At 36.3% G+C, this 20,646-nt stretch overlaps 1 protein-coding gene across 3 annotated transcripts in view; it reads left to right on the top strand.

Moving 5' to 3' along the window:
• Positions 1-20,646, top strand: part of BRAF (B-Raf proto-oncogene, serine/threonine kinase) — a 159,476-nt gene that overhangs the window by 107,636 nt on the left and 31,194 nt on the right. For all 3 annotated transcript variants that reach the window (XM_029233176.1, XM_029233178.1, XM_029233177.1), the window contains exons 10-13: positions 3,404-3,540; positions 4,511-4,628; positions 6,756-6,840; positions 7,856-8,032. In XM_029233176.1, coding sequence (XP_029089009.1) covers positions 3,404-3,540; positions 4,511-4,628; positions 6,756-6,840; positions 7,856-8,032 — 517 coding nt within the window. The remainder of the gene's footprint in view (positions 1-3,403; positions 3,541-4,510; positions 4,629-6,755; positions 6,841-7,855; positions 8,033-20,646) is intronic.

Genomic DNA, 20,646 nt, shown 5'->3' with positions numbered 1-20,646 from the left:
CTTACAACCAGTTAAAACTTGACTCCCCTACATCATTCTTGGGGAGAATCCCTGGGGTTGCCTGCTACAACTTGCCAGTTTGTTAGACATTGTCAGCCACTTCCCTTCAGCTTTCTAGAAGGCTTTGGAATATATACTTTATAGCATGGACCCCTAATAGAAAAGCCTAGTTCCCCTTTTACTAGTCCAGTAGATAAAATAAGCAAATGAGAAACTGAATTGAGATTTCTTACAGAATTTTCATCAGATGTTCACTCTAGCACACAGTGAAAATTGGGAGCATAGCAAAACATTACTTTAGAAAATACTTTTTAAATAAGATTTTACCCCCGTAAGATTTTTCTAAGAGATGGTGTTTGAAACTGTCTTGTCGTTTTCTTCCAGGTGGTCCTTTATGCTTACCTCTTCAGCTGTCTTCTATTTAATAAGGAAGCCCTACAATACCTGCATATCTTGTTTAGAGTTGGTCTCTTCACTGTGACCTGCTTTATATTCAAAATATCTAAGCCCAGACTCAAAGATACTTTATGTTGAATAAACATTGAGTAAACCATCTTTTGTGGTAATATTTATATATACCTGTGGACCTACCAAAATAATAAGCCTGCATTATGTACTCTGGACTTAGTATTTACTATAGCACATAGTTATAAAAGTTTTTTTTTTTTTCCTGTTTGTTGTTCCATGAACCCACCAATTAATGTTGCTGCCAGTATGACTTTCATATGTCTTAATAGCTGTGGCTTTTGATAATTTTGCCCAATACATCCAGCATTTAAATGTTGCCATCATGTTAGCATCACAGAGTTAACTTAGTCATAAAAATTGCCTGCTTAGTACCAAAAATCAAATGCCATTTCTTATCCTTTTTGTGAATCACTTTATAAAGAATCATTGGAATTTTATGAAAATAAGCAGATTTTTTAGACATCCAGAATTATTTTGTGAAGCAGGCTTCAACTCATTTATTCCCCGTGACTTCTTTCATTTCTTCTGTGTGTCTGTCTTCCTGTGTTTGCCTGCCCCTCTCTTTTTCTTCTAACAGCCCCTTTGAACCAGCTGATGCGCTGTCTTCGGAAATACCAATCCCGGACTCCCAGTCCCCTCCTACATTCTGTCCCCAGTGAAATAGTGTTTGATTTTGAGCCTGGCCCAGTGTTCAGAGGTAGTTGGGCTCTTCTTTCTTGTTTTCACCCAAAGCAAACTAAATATAAACAACAGATACTGTTTGTGCCTCACCCTCACAGTGTGTGTTTGTAAGTGTGAGAGTTTTCAGTACTAAATTTCTGCTTGGCCTGGCTGGAATGCTCTGAATGTGCTTCTCACACAAACTTACTACCACAAGCTTTCTGTATGCTGTCTGTCGTAAATTTTTAAAAGCAAGAAAATTCTGAGCTGAGATTTCCATCTTGTTTTTTGTTATATTACTTACTTTTTGGTCTTGATTATTTCTTAAACTCGGTGGGTGACAGTAAATAATGTGGGGAGGGGCTTCTTCAAGTTGAATTTATTTTACTTTAATCCATTTAGGTGATAACCTTGATGGCTGCTAATAATGGTTATCAATTTTTTTGGTTTTTAAAAAAAGTGGAAATCCCTATTATGAGTTCTTACTAGACTTTTTGCTTTATTCTTCTGTAATATGTGTCCTTTTTTTTAAAACGTAGGACACGTATATTTTATATCAAAGGTAGGGAACCTTGTTATAACCTTGTTATATTCACTAAGAAAGAAGATCTGTAATATATTTGGGGTATTTTAGCATACTTCAGAAAATTAGGATTTATACTTTGAGTTATGCCCTCATGTGAGGAAAAAGTTAGCAGTATAATTTCACTCATCCATTTTATCTTTTCCATCCTTTAATTACTGGTTAAACTGATTTTTAAAAATTTAAGTCAAAATTTAGATGGGTATCTTGCTGTAAATATTTTTAATGAATTATATTTACTGGCTTTTCCTAGTTAGTGTCTTTTAACTTATTCTGAATGTAATGGTGGCATTACAGATTTTTGCTCTCTCAGCCCAACTTTCTCAGAAAATCCGTGGAATGGGCTGGAAGTTATAGAGTACTGAGTAGTGTAATTAAAGTAAGTGATACAGCACTGAGTAGATCAGAATTGTGAAGCCTGGGTAAGCAGTTAAGGCTTTATGATGTTGAAAATTATCAGTGGAAGGCAGAATATGGATTGTGCTCTAATTGATAGACATTCCAGATACCATTTTCTTTTAGAAAATTGCATGTGAGGTCATGGAAATTCCACATGATGACATATGTGGTGTAGTAATGAGAAAAGTTCTACACAGTTTTAACATTTAAGTGTTGCCATTAGTATTCTGATCCTTGTTCTTTGAAAGATAGTGACTTTTTAACTAGAGAATAGTTATCTACTTTTTTAAGAAATTGAAGTCTTTTTGTTCTGTATGTGCAAACATTACCTAGCATCTCAGTCCTACTTAGCTATACTCAGGCCCCACTAGGAGTCATTGCTCTGAACCCCTCTGAACCAGGTGCTTTCTGTACATGAATTGAGATTTTTGCTCAATCAGCATTTGGAAAAATGTCCATCACAAAGGTATGCAACCCTGCCAACTGAGTCCATTTTAAAAGAGTGTACCCCTTGGACTCATTTGGCTGATAAAATTTTTCCATTTGTAGTAACTTGGCTGAGAGGCCACAGCACTTAACTTGGCCTCATTTTATAGGCAGAGGTTTTTCAGAAAGTCTTGAGAAACCTGCTTGGCTTTGTTTGCATTAACTTTGTTATGCAGGTAAAATTTCATCTTTGTTTAGCAAAATAAGCCTCCAGGAACCAATGAAAGTGACCAGTATCTCTCACTCTTAAATAGTATAGTATGTAGTATAGGATTTTTAAAAATTTCAGTGGCTAATATGAAAGAGCCAAGTAATGTCAACATTATGGCCGTTATCAGAATATGTTTCCATTTGGGGAATTTCTATCTTTTTTTTAATTGATAGGCTGTTAAGGTAACATAATTAAAAGTTTATTTTTTATATTCGCTTTTAAGTTGATTTTGCTTCTTGTTTTTTGATCAAAGAAAAAACTTGGGAGTATTTTTTAGTGTTTATCTCTTATTTTAAAAAGATTATTTTTCTCCTAGACTCTGCACCAATAAACAAAGTATATATCTGTAATCAGACGTTTTAAAGGTCATTAAATTGACCAGAAAGCTAAAAGTATAAAACTAAAAGAAATTATAGTTTCTTAATTTAAAGCTAGTCACCAAATGAGGCTCCTTTTTTGCCTGTCCTTTCCAAATGGTATTAGAACATATACTGAATTTTTAAAATAAGTCTAAATCTCCCTCTACCCTCTGCCCCCAATAAGCTAATATACTTGATCCTCCTTTAATAGATATATTTTTCCTTTCACTAACTTAGGATCAACCACAGGTTTATCTGCCACACCTCCTGCCTCATTACCTGGCTCACTCACTAATGTGAAAGCATTACAGAAATCTCCAGGACCTCAGCGAGAAAGGAAGTCATCTTCATCCTCAGAAGACAGGAATCGAATGGTGAGAGTATATGATATCTTTTTTCCTCTAAGTTCTGTCTTCTTAGAAGTCATAGCCAAATGTAATGTCACCTTTTAGATATATGATATCTAGTGGCATATATGTCCATATTTGACACAGAATTCCCATAATCAAATAAATTTAAGAGCTGATAGTTTTTTGCTTAAAAACAAAACACAACACTCATTTTTGCTCTCAACTGTAATATAATTGAGTAAAAGGCAGTTTTGGAAGAGCAAGAATAGTGTTGTTTCTAAACTATGGAAAGAGAGTAAGCTAGTATTTTAGGAGGCATGATTAGGCATGTATGTTCTAAAGAGTTGGTCTGAAATACAAATATCTACCAAAGGACATTCTTCCCTAATGAAAAATCAGCTATCTGCTGTAAAGTAAATCTGTATTAAAAACTAATCATTTTAGCAATAGTATATGTTGGATATGTGGGTCCTTTATCATCCCAAAGTGATTGTATATGTTGATAATTTTTTTTAAGAGAGAGATTGGGTCAGATAAGATATATGAGGAAATTTAGCACTGACAGGGAGAAAGTAATTAGATTATCAACAGCCATAGTATGTTAACTTTTTGGCCTTTGGAGCCAAAACTAGTCACAAATGTATAGCACTTATCTTGCTCCTAGTAGTCTTCCAAATGATAAAAAAGCTGCTTTATTTTATTGATTTTAATAATAAAATTTAATAATAGTAACATTTCTGCTCATACCCAATAAATAATTTTTATTTTTTAATAAACTGTTTCCACCCTAATACTGACTTAGGTCTTAAACTTAAGTTCTATATTGTAAGAATCATCCTTCTATTATTCCTCTAGAGTGTGGGGTTTTTTCCAAAGCTCTTGCTCTCTTCCTAACTTATGTCCCTTTCAGGAATAGGGAAATGTACTTAGTGTGAAGCATAAGATGTTTCTTTTTTGTTTGCCTTGGCTTGACTTTTGCACTATTTTTATCAAGAAAACACTTGGTAGACGGGATTCAAGTGACGATTGGGAGATTCCTGATGGGCAGATCACAGTGGGACAAAGAATTGGATCCGGGTCATTTGGGACAGTCTACAAGGGAAAGTGGCATGGTATGTATGTAATACGGTGACCTTGTCACAAATTATAATAATAGAATATAATAACTTTTGTAAAAATATATCAAAGGGAGTATTCACTGTTTGCATCATTAAGCTAATTTTGATCAGATGCAAGAGTCCTCCAAAGGTTTATAACAGAAATTATGGGAAATAAAAACTGGATTCACAGCAGCCAGAAGTTTAATCATTATACTACAGTAATAATTTTTAAAGATGATCCTCCAGATGAGCTAGTCCCCAAGATTTTTTATTTTTATAAGTCTTTCTGCTGGTAATTTTATTTGTATTATAAACCACAAGTAAACATATAAAAAGAGTGCTTACCAAAGGAAAGAGTGGGCAGTAAACATACAAAAAATGTTTAGTCTCACTAGTTGTGAACGAATTACAAACTCAAAAAATAGAAATCATTATTGCCTCTCGAGTGACTTATATTTCTTTGAAAAGATAATCAAATGGACAAAGGTTTTTTTTTAAATTGATTATATTTAGAGTTGTGATAGTAATGCTGCTGGTGGAAACATAAATTGCTATGAATTTTCTGGAGGGCAGTTTGGCAATATGTATATAGAGCCAACAATTCCATTTGTAGAACAGAAACAAACAGATGTGTGTGCAAGTATATTCATTAGAGATTTGATATTAATGAAAAATGGAAATAAGTGCTCATTAATAGAGGAAGGAATAAATAAATTGATAACCTCCATATATGATTATATAGAAATTAAAATGGTATGGTAGATGTCTATTTTATGGAAAAGTGTATGTAGTATATTTTAAAAGCAGCACGTATAATATCCCATATTATGATGCTACATATAAATATATATAACATAATTTTTTAAATGACCGTCAGTATTTTAGTATATATCTTTTTAGGTTGCCTTTTTCATATGTATTTATAAATATTTATGCTGCATACGTATAAAAGCCTAGTAGGGTATACATCAATATGTTAACAATGGTCATTTCAGAGTGACATGATTATGGGAAATTTTAATTTTATTCCTTTTGCTTTCAAAATGTTTAATTTTTTAATTTTAAGTTTGATTTTTTTTTTTACTATAAGCACTTTATTTGATAATCAGGAAAAATCAGTAAGTTAGTTTAATTATATTGAAATATACATGCAAAAAAGTACACATAAGTGTACAAGTAGCTAAAATTTCACAAAGTCAACACACTTTTCAATAAACAAAACATTACCAGCACTCTAGAAGTCCTCCTTATGCCCTCTGCCCCCAAGGGTAACCACTGTCCTGACCTAAACAGAAATAATACAGGATGTACTCCTTTGTATCTGGTCCTTTTTACTCAATATTGTTTATAAGATTCATCTATATTATTGTATGTAGTTGTAGGTTATTCATTCTCTATATAGTGTTCATTGTGTGACTGTAGCATGACTATCTACTGTGTGATGAGCATTTGAATAGTTTCCAGTTTGGGGCAATTATGGCTGCTGCTTCTATGAGTATTCTTAGTACCTGTCGTTTGGTGAACATGTGTCCAAGTTAGTTGGTATATACCTAGGAAAGAATTGTGGGGCCCGTAGTAGGTACTGCCAACAGTGTTTCAAGTGGTTGTACCAATTTATACACCCTTTGGCAACGTGTAAGAATTGTACCTGTTTCACATGCAGTTTTGTGTTTTTTAAATAATTTTCCTAAGTAAAAAGCAACAAGTGATCCATGGATTTGAAAAGGTGTTAAATACTCTGATAAAGAAGTCTGCAGTTTTCTATTTTAGCCAAGTTGCATTGGGCCTGTCTATTGCAGTTTTAACATTCAGTTAGTGAATGTGTCTAATTTAGTTTTGTTAAATAACTAGGAAAATATCATGGGTGTTTAATTGGTTAAACTAAATTTCCAGGGGAAAAATGAGATTGGCTGTTTTTTTTGGATTGGTATTTTGAAATACTAGTATAGGAATATTATTGTTAGTTTAGTTTTTATCCTTAGAAAATTAATGCAGTTTAGGAAGTTAAGGTATAATTTATTTGCAGTTTTATAATGGTATAGTTTTAAGGCTGTGGTAATTAGTGAAAATACCCTAGTTTTTTTATATTTTTAAATTTTAAAAATTGGAATGACATTTGGAATGGCAATTACCTTTTAGGTGATGTGGCAGTGAAAATGTTGAATGTGACAGCACCCACACCTCAGCAGTTACAGGCCTTCAAAAATGAAGTAGGAGTACTCAGGTGAGCTTGTGTGAATCACGTTTTCCAGAGAAGTTATCTTGATCAACTTGTGTTTTCCAGTGGTAGCCACTGTTAGCTTTACAGACTTACTTAAAATGAATAAAACAAAGTTTGTCTGAGTATATTTTGTCTTTAACTGTATTCTTTTAAGTGGTATGCAATATTACATAGTACAGCTGATAGAAATATTAATCCTAGAGTGAATTAATGGAAATACAGTGTTCTGATCACGAGAAGTAATACTTCCACTTATGGAGACAATGCTCTCAAAATTCTAAGCTTATCAGAACACATTTAGAGATTGTATCAAGCCCTGGAACTTGAGGAAAATTAACAAACTAGAACATGTCCAGGCAAGGACAACTTAGGTGGGAAGGATTCTGGAACTGTAACTTAGGGAGAAAATAGTCAACAGAACTGAGAATATTTGGGTCCATAGAAGGCTGTTATGTTCAAGAGGATATAAACTTACTTGTTTCATTGCAGAGAGCAGAACAGGGAATCCAGTGGCAGAAGTTGTAGGAAAATGATTTTTTCTCAACCTAAAATTTTACTAATACTAGAACCATTTTAAAAGAAAAAAAAGAGGGGACTTTCCTGGTGGTCCAGTGGTTAGGACTGCGAACTTCCACTGCAGGGGGCACAGGTTCAATCCCTGCTTGAGGAACTAAGATCCCACATGCCGCTCAGTACAGCCAAAAAAATTTCAAAAAGAAAGAAAAAGAGTAGTGGGACAGGCTACAGTCTCAGTGATAAACTTCCCATAATTGAAGGTATTTAAGGAATCTCTAGTTGCCTATCTATGAGGTATACTAAAAAAGATGTTTATGAAAAGGGTAGGATGTTAGACTAGACAATTCCTAAAGTCTCATCTAAATTTATCCTTCTGTTGGCTTTTTTAAAAATACCTTTTTCTGACAACATCTTATTAATAAGTAGACTGCTTCGGCCCTCTTTTTTAACATTTGCTAAAGTTTATCAACATTTACTATTTACTGTCACATTTCTTTTACAGGAAAACTCGACATGTGAATATCCTACTCTTCATGGGTTATTCAACAAAGCCACAACTGGCTATTGTTACCCAGTGGTGTGAGGGCTCCAGCCTATATCATCATCTCCACATCATTGAGACCAAATTCGAGATGATCAAACTTATAGATATTGCACGGCAGACTGCACAGGGCATGGAGTAAGTTCCATTCTGTTAAATCTCTTGTAAGTTACTTTTGAAGACCATTGAGGATATTTTAAAGGTTTTAGCTATTATTTTTTGACTTACATTTTCAGTTACTGTCCAGCAACATGTAGACACTTTTAATTAATGGCTAGCAATATGATATTTGAAATAAAATAGTCTCTGTCTAGTATAGTCTTCAAAACATATATCAAATATTTGATAATAAATATATGGCTACAAATTTATGTTTAGCATGCTGTAATTTAGCTAAGCAATAAGGGTTCAAAAGACAAAAATAGGCCAAAAAAAAAAACCCACTAAAAAGTCATTAACAGTTATTGAAGTATATAAAATGATTGTTAGTTATCCTTTCAAATTTTTTCCACGTACCCATATTTTCTATTGCAAAATGATCATCTGTGTGAAATAAAGTAAAAGTAAAATAAAATGAAAGTCTGCATTTTGATCCTTTTTGAGGATTTCAAGTTGACTTGTTCATATCCATTGAATTTTGCTGTGTAATTTAAAAGATAAAAAGTTACTCTAGGGGCTTCCCTGGTGGTGCAGTGGTTGAGAATCTGCCTGCTAATGCAGGGGACACGGGTTCGAGCCCTGGTCTGGGAGGATCCCACATGCCACGGAGCAGCTGGGCCCGTGAGCCACAACTACTGAGCCTGCGCGTCTGGAGCCTGTGCTCCGCAACAAGAGAGGCCGTGATAGTGAGAGGCCCGCACACCGCGATGAAGAGTGGCCCCCGCTTGCCACAACTAGAGAAAGCCCTTGCACAGAAATGAAGACCCAACACAGCAAAAATAAATAAATAAATTTATTAAAAAAAAAAAAAAGTTACTCTGTAAAATTTATCATGGGTCAAAATAGGAAACTGACTACGAAGAATAAATTTTGCATGCAAGTACAAATAGGTAAATCAAAAGGTAAAATTAAATAAATTTTGAAAGCACTTAGATGAAAAAATTTAAGTAAAATATGTTTGAAAGTTCCATAGGTAGTTTAAAAATATGCATGTGTCTTAAGTTAATCTAACATTTTATAGTATACAAATGGCTTTCACATGCATAGGCCATTATGTCATTTAATCTTTATAATGTTATGAAGTAGATTTTTTTTTTTTTTTTTTGCGGTACGCGGGCCTCTCACTGTTGCGGCCTCTCCCGTTGCAGAGCACAGGCTCCGGACGCGCAGGCTCAGTGGCCATGGCTCACGGGCCCAGCCTCTCCGCGGCATGTGGGATCCTCCTGGACCGGGGCACGAACCCGTGTCCCCTGCATCGGCAGGCGGACCCTCAACCACTGCGCCACCAGGGAAGCCCAGATATTTTTATTTTATGCTTACAGATAAGGAAACAGGCTTCTAAATGACTTGTCTAGACACCACGTTTAATAAGCAGTAGCAAAGGTGTTTAAGTCAGGATTTTTGACTCCCAAACCATTATTCTTTCCCCATAACCACTATAACCACTATACTGCTTTTACATTATAAAATTAGAATAAAAAAGGTAAAAGAGTATACATGTACTAATGCCTAAAACTCTGACTCAGGATCATTTGTAGCAAATAAGCATAGAACCAAGACTCAAAACCAGATCTAGCTGTTAAATCTTCCCACTGTCCTACCCTCTCAGTCTCAAAACTAGGCAATACATCTGTAATTTAGATTGTTTATAAACCTGTATTCAGCCAAAATCCTTATTGCAGCAAATTATTACCTTATTCAATAACATTACCACTTATCCAGTAGACTTAAAACAATCCCACCTCTGAATCTGAATCTGTTCAAATCTGAAAGATTATATTAAAATCTTGCAAAGAGGGACTTCCCTGGTGGTACAGTGGTTAAGAATCTGCCTGCCAATGCAGGGGACACAGGTTTGAGCCCTGGTCCGGGAGGATCCCACATGCTGTGGAACAACTAAGCCTATGGGCCACAACTGCTGAGCCTGCGCTCTAGAGCCCGCGAGCCACAACTGCTGAGCCCATGTGCCGCAACTACTGAAGCCCGCACACCTAGAGCCTGCGCGCCGCAACATGACAAGCCACCACAATGAGAAGCCCGTGCACCACAACGAAGAGTAGCCCCTGCTCGCCACAACTAGAGAAAGCCTGTGTACAGCAATGAAGACCCAATGCAGCCAATTAATTAATTAATTAAAAAATCTTGCAAAGAGTAAACCTTGGCCAGAATGGTAAACATTGAGAGAGAAACAAAGCTTGTTCTGCTCCCACCCCACCAGTCTCTTTGCTGTTTCTTCAGCAGGCCAAGCATGCTCTTTCCTCAGGGCCTTTGTACTTGTTATTTTCTTTTGGGGATAAGTTCTCATGCCACAAATATTCATAGAGTTTCTCTCTTTTGTCTCTGTTCAAATGTTGCCTTTTAAAGGAAGCCTTCTCTGATCACCTTATATAACATTTTCCTGCTCCACTCTGTCACTCTATACCCCATTCTTGTTTTTGTTTTTAACACCCAATTCCATATAACATATTTGTTTATTGTCTGTCATCCCCACTAGAATACAAGCTGTACCAGAGCAGGGGTCTTGTTTTGTTCATTGTTTTATCTCTAATGCATAGAACAAGGCCTGGCCTATGATAGATACATATTACAAAAATTTAAAAATGAAACCATGATTACACACAACTGCGTATTATTGATAGGTTTACCTTCCAGAAGAGAAAGCAGTCACATCCTTGTCATATCAAAACTGAGAAATGTCAAGAAAAGGAAAAATAGTCAAAGAAGTAATAAAGAATAACAGAGGGGAAATGCTTTTGCTATACACAGAGGCAGCAGAGAATAGTATTAAAAATTGTTTTAGAAACAGTAAGGAGGCAGTGAAGTGCCAGTGTCGATTAAGGTAAGAAGTGACAGGAGAGAAGAACACTATCAACTTGGAATCGTTCTGTGGTCTGGGGGATAGTTAGTTAAGAGGCAATATTTTCCCATTACTTTACAGTTTGGGATCGATAAGTATAAAGCTTTACAGTCAATTAATTTCTCTAAAACATTTTGCTTACATTTTTAAGTAACACTTACTATATGATGAGTATGTCTGGCTATGAATGTAGATCGTCCCATCAGTTTATCCTATATTTTAATAGCTGAGAAAGTATTAATTATAAAATGTAAGCCTTCTAACAGATTATATTTTTTATTACCAGCTTAAATTTAACCAAAGAAGATACAATTCCCTTCGGTTCTTTCTAAGACAATATATACAACTGGGGTTAAATGTACCAACACATCTTTAGTTTCTGAAGGCTTTGGCAGATTGCAAATCCTCTTATTAAGGTGGCTATGTGATTTTCAGGTTAAGGTGACAGGTTTTTGCTCTCTTGAAACTCCACCAAAACTATAATGAGAATTTTTTTGAAGCGTGAACATATAAAGATGGAGAAAACAAAGAGGAAGAAAAGAATAGTAACATTTTAGAAGCTAGAAAGCAGGTGGAGAAGTGATAATGGACATAGTACACCCAAAAAAACTAAATTATTAACTGACTGTGGAAAAATGGAAACCAACCTGATTTGTACCACAGAATTCTCAAGTCTCAAGAATTGGCACTGTGAGGTTATCTCTGGAGGAGAAAGAGTACATAAATGAAAAGGCCTGTCTGAAATGTTTCTCTAAATCCCTTCTGCTCTGTGCCACTGGGTAGATACCCCATCCCTACCCTGGCAGTACACTGGAAATGTATTCTCTGGAGAGGGGAGAAACTCTCTGGACCCAGGACATAGGGGGAAATGGGTGGGGGGGGGAGGTGAGTTACTGCTTACTGAGTGATGAATGGAGAGTTCCCCAGTACTCTCTTTTCGTTTGCTTCCCAGACTGCTGGCAGCCAAACCTTCCCCTTCAGGCAAGAGATTGGAAGAGTTTTGTCTGAGGAATCTTAACAGCCAAGAGTAAAGACCCAAAGGTAGTGATATCAGGGATTCCACCTAGATGGGAGTACATGGGAGTTCAAAAACAAGAAGCCCATCTGTATGCTCAAAGCTTTCCGTAGCCTTTTAGTCTCAATCTGAGTAAAGACAAATTACCTCTCAATTACCAGACATCAGAGAGGAAGTCTCTGATGCCAGTGAGAGAGAACAAATGGGGGAAAAGGCAACTAGGAATAAACAAACACAATGCAAGGAGAAGAGATACCCCCCCCAAAAAAACCTATCACTTTTCTCAGAGATAAAAGATCTTCTATCTATGAAACAAGAACAGATGCTTTATAAGGAACATTCAGATAACAATTTAAAATGTTAAAATGCGATATTTACAGTACACTGGAAATTACTTTCCTTGCAATTATTAAACTTTTAAATGTCGGGTTCCTCTTCCCTTGTCTTCCACCATCATTTCACAAAGAACAGAACAAGCTAGATGTAGCTGACCAGTAACTCCATAGACTATTTAAATAGCTGCTTAATAATGTACTTCTGCACAGCCTCGTTTCAAAATAGTCTGCCCCCTGCACGATTTCCAGATGCTATTGAAAGTGATCTTTTCTGCTTTGCAAAATTGACTCTAAAGTCACAGGGTATAAGCAGAATAAGAGCATCCTATCTCATTGTATAAAGTATCGAGGTCACAGTCATTCCTAAGATAAAAACTTAAGTAATTAGGAAGGTTGAATCATTGGGACTTTCAAATATGTCACCTTTATTGGATTATAGAATATAAGCACACGGTGAATGAGTGACATTTCTCCTGTGTGGTTCTGTTCTCTCTCTTCAGTAAAAGATCATTTCTGATTCCTAGGTTAACTTTAAGAGAGCAGAGCTATTCTAGTGGTAGATAATTAAAGACTCACTCTTAGGAATCAGGGTTCATGTAGTATGTTTATCATCTTCTCACCTGATAGTCATTGATTCAGCCTAAGGGCCAGGGTATTTTAAAGAATAATGTTACTAAAGAAATTTCAGGACTCGTCAGTCTATCGTGCTGTTTCTTTGCAGGACTTTTCATTTCAGTTTAATATTAATAATTTTAAATTAGGCTTTATTATAAAATTGACTAAATGTTAAATCAAGGAGGCACAAAGAAAAGGTTGTGGTCTGTTGTTTACTCACAGCAGTGTTATATTCTGTATATAAGGTGATTAAAAATTGGGGATAAATGCTCACAATTTACTTTTTAAAATAATGAAGCGTATGCCTCCTTTTACTCATAAGTAAACCTAGTTATAGGAAAGATAGAAGAATGAATTGAAGCTGAGAAGATGGTGAACATGTATTAATGATTGAAAATAATTCTAATTAACTGAAGAATAATTCTAGCAAACGTCATTTTCTGGTAGATAAAAACAGTAATTGAGAGGAGGATGCTGATAATCACAAACAATGCAAATTAAAAGAAGCACACTATTTTTTACCCACTGGAATTGGGAAAATTCCTAAATTCTGGCAAGGTTAAGTGTTGATAAAGGTTAGGGGAATTGCTTACTGGGACACTCCTCATGCAACCAACCACCCTGGGGACATTTTGGAAGTATCTGTTAAAATGTACAGTGTTTGGCCTACCCCCAAGAAACACCAGCTTTTGTTCCAAGAGATGTGTATAGGAAGAGATGTATTACAGGAAAAAATATAAATAAATATATATTTTATATATAAAATATAAAATAAAAATTGGAAACATAAATGTCCATCAGTAGAGGACTGATAAAGTTTGACACATATGTGCAGGGAAAGAATATATAGCAGAAATGAATAATATATGTATCAACATCAGCTTTACAATATGTCCAGTGAGAAAAGCAAGCTGTAGCATGAGACCACTTAAAATTTTAAAAACAAAACATTATATATATATATTTATTTATTTATTTATTTATTTTTGGCTGTGTTGGGTTTTCGTTTCGTGCGAGGGCTTTTTCTCTAGCTGCGGCGAGCGGGGGCTACTCTTCATCGCGGTGCGTGGGCTTCTCATTGTCGTGGCTCCTCTTGTTGCAGAGCACAGGCACTAGACGCTCAGGCTCAGTAGTTGTGCCTCACGGGCTCAGTTGCTCCGCGGCATGTGGGATCCTCCCAGACCAGGGCTCAAACTCGTGTCCCCTGCACTGGCAGGCAGACTCTCAACCACTGCGCCACCAGGGAAGCCCTATATATATATTTGTAAGTCTTACATATATGTATGTAGAAGTATTAAAGCAAAGATTAGAAGGTATATGCCAAGCTCAGTAGTCGTCTCCAGGAATGGCAAAAAGGGGTCAAGATGGGGATAGCTATCAAGCAGAGAGGGGCTTTAGCTTTACCTATATAAAATTCTTGTGGTTTCTGGCTTTTAATTAAAAAGATTCTACAGTTGTGTTTTACTTTCACAACCTTTTTACAGGTATAAATTTTTTTAAAAGACAGGAGGCAAATGTGTAAAAATTTAACCGTGTTAAGTATGGTGAGAATAAGTGATTTCTACATTAGCCTTTGTTGCAGTTTTTCTTAATTTCAAAATATAAGGTATTATAAGGAAATACATAATCATTATAGAAAATTTAGAAAATGTAAGCATAAATAAGCACCAATACTCCACTGAGAGAGAAGTACCATTAGTGTTTTGATGTGTCGTATTGTGTATCTTTTCAGAATTCTGTATTTTAATGCTGTATACAGTGGTTTGTTGTTGTCGTTTTAAATATGGAATCACACTGGTTTTACCTTTATTTTTTACTTGCTCTTATTTTAGACGTCTTTACTGATCAATAAATATTATGTTCTGACTCCAGCTCTGATACTACTAGTAACTCACTCTTTTTTTTATACCAGCTATGTTTTGTGGTTTTTTATATACAGTGATATATTTAGCAATTACATAGTACTTTGTGCCAGACACTGTTCTGTCTACTTTATGTATACTACCTCAGTTAATCCTCAACAACCCTGTGAGGTAGATCCTATTATTATCCCCTACTTACTGATGGAGAAACTATAGTTTAAAAGGCCAAGTGACTTGCCGCAAGCCCTTTGGCTCCGGGGTGTATTTCCTTAAACTCTACACTGTTCTGCTTCTTCAGTTTAGTCAATCCTTTCAACACTTCAAGTGAGCCCTTAATGCCATGCAGCAGTCATACTTTCCCTTCCCTGGTTTTTTGCTCTTCCTCTCTCGTAGACACTGTCATACTTCCTTTATCCTCAGTTCTCCAACACCTCTTCTCCAAGAACTGTCAACTGATAACCTTGCTTGCCATTTCATTAATAAAATTAGAAGCACCCACCACAATATCTACCTACCTACCTACCTACATTCATGCTCAGTTTTTCTGTTTTATCACTAAGAGTAAAAGCCAGTCCTTCAATTTTGTGCACTAGATTCCATCCCCTTTCTCCTACTCACTGACATCTTTTGAGTGGCTCTCTCCTGTACATCATCAGATTTTCCTTTTCTGCTGGATTTTCTCCAATTTTAAAACATCTTTCTTATCATGCACATTTGGAAGAATGCTGACAGTTGTTGAACCTAGGTGGAGGGCACCAGGGTATTTATTGTACTCTTCTTTTAATTTTTCTCTATGATTAAAATTTTTCATAATAAAAAAGTTGTGGAGGTCCCTTCCTTGATCCCACTTCCCTCTGAAGCTATCACCTCATTCCTCTTGTTTCTCTTATGGTAAAACTTCTCAACAGAGTTGTTGATACGCACTCTCTGATTTTCTTCCCTCCCCTTTTGTCTTGGACTCCACTCCAATCAGGCTTTTTTGCCCCTGACACTTCACTGAAATAGCTCTGAATAAGATAATTACCATGTTGCTAGATCCAGTGGTGAAATACTCAGCCCTCAATCTTTTTGACCCGTCAGAAATATATAATGCATTTGATCACACTCTTTTTCATGAAACCTCTTCTTAATCCTTTAAACTCTACCACCTGGGAGCCTTTTCAAATGACACATTTTAGGCACCACCCCAGATCTACGGAATTGAAGACTGCATTTTAACAAGATCCCTGAGTGATTTGTATGCATACTAAAGTTTGAGAAACGCTACTTTAAATCATATTCTGATTTTCCTTCTCGTTACTATCTGTTCCTTCTCAGCTAGTTCTTTTTCAACTCCTTAACCTCTCTAAATATTGGAATAGTCCAGGGATTACGTTCCTTTGGTAATCTCATCCAGTTTCGTGAGTTAAAATACCATTTAATTACCTTTTCTGTGCCAGTCTCCAGCCAGTTCATTTCCTCTGAACTCCAGACTGTCATATCTAACTGTGTGCTCAACATCGCTTGATTGTCTAATGGACATCTCAAATTTAACGTGTCTAGTTCTGAGGTCCTGATCTTTTTCCTCAAGCCTGCCCTTCCAAACAGTCTTTTCATCTCAGTAACTGGCAACTCTTAGGCTGCTTATGCCTGACATTTTGTACTGAATTTTTGACTCCTTTCTTTTTCTCATACCATACAACCAATCTGTTAATCAGCTCCTGTTAGCTCTATCTTTAAAGTATATCTAGACTCTTACAACTTCTCATCACCTATTTTCCTGTCACCGTGATTGAAGCCACAGTTATCTCTTGGCTGGATGAGTGCTTTGCTTCCACCCTTACCCACCCTCGGCTTACTCTTAGCACAGCAGCCAGAGTGGTCCTTTGAAGACTTGGGTCAGATTACGTTGCTCCTCTGCTCCTCAAGTGTCTTCACATTTCATGCAGAAAGGAAGCCGAAGTCCTTATAATAGTCCTTGTAATGTGACCACCACCACGACCCTTCCTCCCCCACTGCCTATTTTACTCCCTCTCTCAGCTCATTCACTACTCTTCTCCCTCTTGCTCTTTCTGTTCCCAGCCAGTTTGCCTTCTTTGCCATTCTTAGAACATGGGAAGTACACACCTGCTGTAGGACTTTGCCCTTGCTAGTCCCTCTGCCTACTGTGTTCTTATCCCATATCTGCATGACTCCCTCCCCTCCTTTGAATCTTTACCCAAAATGTCCTTTGTAAAGAGGCCCTCCCTGGCCTAAAATTACAACCCCCTACAACTTAGCATTTTCTGTCTCCCACCTATAGAATACAGTATATTCTACTCATGCATCTTCTTTATTTTCTATCTTCTATACTAAAATGCAAGCCCCTTGAGGGTATGGATTTTCTGCCTTATCTCCAAGACTTAGAACAGTTGTTGCTTAGCACATGGTGGGCTTTCAATAAATATGTGTTAAATAAGTGGAAGAAAGAACCTATGAAGGTGAACATAATTATTATCTCCATTTTACAGGTTAGGAATCCAAAGCTTAGAGAAATTATGTCATGTACCCAAGGTCGTATGGCTAGTAAGTGATACAGTTGGAATTCAAAGTGAAATTCTGTACACTCAAAACCCATGCCCTTTCCACTATGCCTCTCTGGTCATGTCACTTAGGTCCTCTGGGCTCTGGTTTTCCCATCAGCATAAGTGGCATTATTGCCTTTTTGCTTGCCTCACAAAGAAACAAAAAGGTTATAAAACCAAGTGATGTAAAAATATCCTGAGAACTTGAAAATGCTTTACGTGTACCAGAGGGTGATAGTAATTCTTTGTTTTCTTATAGAAGTTTTACAGTTTTTGCTTTTAGTTTTAGTTCTTCAACCCACTTCAAATTGGTATGAGGTAAGTGTTGAAGGTTTTTTTTCCTCATACGGGTATCCAATTGTCCCAGCAACATTTGTTCAAATATCTATCCTTTCCCACATTGAGCTGTCTTGCTCTTATAAATAAACAAATATCATGCTTCTGATTTTATGTATTTGGGCTTATGAATGTTTGAAATGAACTTAAAAAGAGAGAATAGCATAGTTTTTGCTATTCCATCAATATCATGATATTCCATGTTTACAATACATTCTCATTTATTCTCTTCAGGCCAGTGTTGTACTTAAGAAACAATGATGAGAATATTTTCCAAAGAGGGATTATACCCTCTCTAATGCAGGTCCCAGATAGGAAACAAAAAAGACATACAAATATCATATTCATGGACTAGAAAACTCAACATTGTTAAGATGTCTGTTCTTTCCAAATTGATCTATAGAATCTGTAGGTTCAGTGCAGTCCCAGTCAAAGTCTCAGCAGGATTTTTTGTAGAAATTCACAAGTTGATCCTAAAATGTATATGGAAATGCAGTGGCTAGAATAGTCAAGACAGTTTTGAAAAAGAACAAAGTTGAAGGACATTTAGTGTGAGATTTCAAAACTTTCTATAAAGCCACAGTAATCAAGTCACTGTGATATTGGCATAAGGATAGATGTGTGAGTCAACACAGGGAGGACAGAAAGCCTACAAATATATCTGTTATGTCTGTGGTCAGTTGTCTTTTTTCTTTTTTTTTTTTAACCAAGATGCTAGGGCAATTCATGGAGAAAGGATAGTCCTTTCAACAAATGTTGCTGGGACAACTATATATCCATATAGGATAAATAAATAGCCCTTTCCTGATACAAGGCATGAATATTCATTCAAAATGGATCACAGACCTAAGACTAAAAGCTGAACATCTAACACTTCTAGAAGAAACATAGGAGAAAATCACTGTAGCCCAAAGATAGGCAAAGATTTCTTAGGACACAAAAATTAAGAACCGTAGAAGAGGGCTTCCCTGGTGGCGCAGTGGTTGAGAGTCCGCCTGCTAATGCAGCGGACACGGGTTCGTGCCCCGGTCCGGGAAGATCCCACATGCCGCGGAGCGGCTGGGCCGGTGAGCCATGGCCGCTGAGCCTGCGCGTCCGGAGGCCATAACAGTGAGAGGCCCGCGTACCGCAGGAAAAAAAAAAAAAGAACCGTAGAAGAAAAAATTCGTAAATTGGACTTCATCAAAATTCAAAACTTTTGCTTTTTGAAAGACATTGTTAAGAAAATGAAAAGACAAGCCCCAGTCTTGAGGAAAATGTTTGCAAGATACATTATCTGGTTAAAGAATTATATCCAAAGCATATATAGAAATCTTACAACTCAGTAATAAGACAAACTACCCAGTGGAAAAATGGGCAAAAGATTGGAGTAATTTATTAAAGAATATAAAAGAATGGCCAATAAGCAATGCAAAGATGTTCAATATGTTAGGCATTAAAATAGACAAGGTTCCCCTGCACACCCGCTAGAATGCTTATAATCAAAGCCAACAATACCAGGTTTATTAGCAAGGATGCAGAGTAACCAGAATTCTTATACATTGCTGGTGAGGATCTTAAATGGTACAACCACTTTGGCAGTTTCTTTTAAAATTAAAATTACCATATGAGCAATTCTAATCCTACTGATTTCCCCAAAAGAAATGAAAACAAGTCAACAACAAAGATATGTACATGAATGTTTATAGTATGTTATTCATAATTGCCAAAAAACACAACAACCCAAATGTCTGACAGGTAACTGGGTAAGTTATGGTATATCTGTACCCTCTTAATACTGCATGCAGCCAGTGTGTGAATCTCAGGATCATGCTGAGCAAAAGAAGCCATATGTTTATGTGAAATTCTAGAAAAGGCAAAACTAATCGCTAGTGACAGAAATCATTATCAGTGGTTGCCTGAGCCTAGTGTGGGTGTTATTAATTGCAGAAATGTGTGAAGAAACTTCTAGGGGTGATGGATATCCATCTTTATTGTGGTTGGTCTTTAGACAAGTGTATATATATGTGTTTGTGAAAAACCCTTTAAACTGCATAAAAATTGGGTGCATTTGGTGTTGTATACTAGTTATACCTCTCAATAAATTTGATTTTTTTAACGCGACAGAAACTGAAAAATCTAAGTAAAAATAGAATTTAGGCCACTATAGAGCACAACTGAAAAATGCGTGAACTCCATGTATTAAGGATTTTAATTACTTTAAAGTGGTAAATGATTACTGACTACACAGGAGTAGCAGAAGGGCATTCCCTTCGGTCTTGCTCACTTTCCACATTGTGATTATGAGGGCTTGGAGGGCAACAAAGTAGAAGGGAGACCAGAATTTGAAACTGTATTTGGATAAAATAACACCTTGTCACCACTGTCACGCATACCAGTCCAGTCAACTGCTGAATTCTCTATTGGTGTCAGAGGAGAGATTTAGCTTGCTGTGTGAAGACTGATGAACTTTTTTGAAATTGTGTAGCATTAGATGAAAGAGGACTGAAGTGCTAATGTCTGTGTAGGCCAGTCGTTTGGTTTTAGAAATAGTAGAAAACACAAGAAAATAGCAGCAAACTTGAGTGAGAGCTACTTGAGGCTTTTATAAATAGACTAGACTGGTAAATGCCTGCACCTACAGATGGTGTAGGCATAGTATTTGAATTTCAGCAAGGTATTTGAATAATATTTCTCATGATATTCTTGAGGATAAGGTGGAGATATGTAACAAATATGAAGAATTTAACTAGGTTCATAACTGTAGTATTGTCATACCTGAAGGTCTTAAGCTAGGAGATTTTTGTCCTCCTTCTTCTCTTGAATCTGACTGCGTATTTACAGATAACTTAGATGAGGGCATCGTTAGCATGCTGATCTTTTATAACTTATTTTTTAGTGAAAAGTAACATTTTAATAAGCTGAAATTATAGGTCATGTCTACAAAATATGAAATCTTATCCAAGTCCAAAAAAGAGAAGTATACAAATGTTGGATGAGGGAAATGGTTTTGTAGGAGCAATGCAAGAACAACAACTCTCTAGGGTTGTA

Source organism: Monodon monoceros, unplaced genomic scaffold (genome assembly GCF_005190385.1).
Source record: "Monodon monoceros isolate NGI ecotype Baffin Bay Population unplaced genomic scaffold, NGI_Narwhal_1 Super_Scaffold_2, whole genome shotgun sequence".
NCBI lineage: Eukaryota > Metazoa > Chordata > Mammalia > Artiodactyla > Monodontidae > Monodon > Monodon monoceros.
The sequence above is the reverse complement of the archived record's forward strand: the minus strand, read 5'-3'. Positions and strand labels throughout refer to the sequence as shown.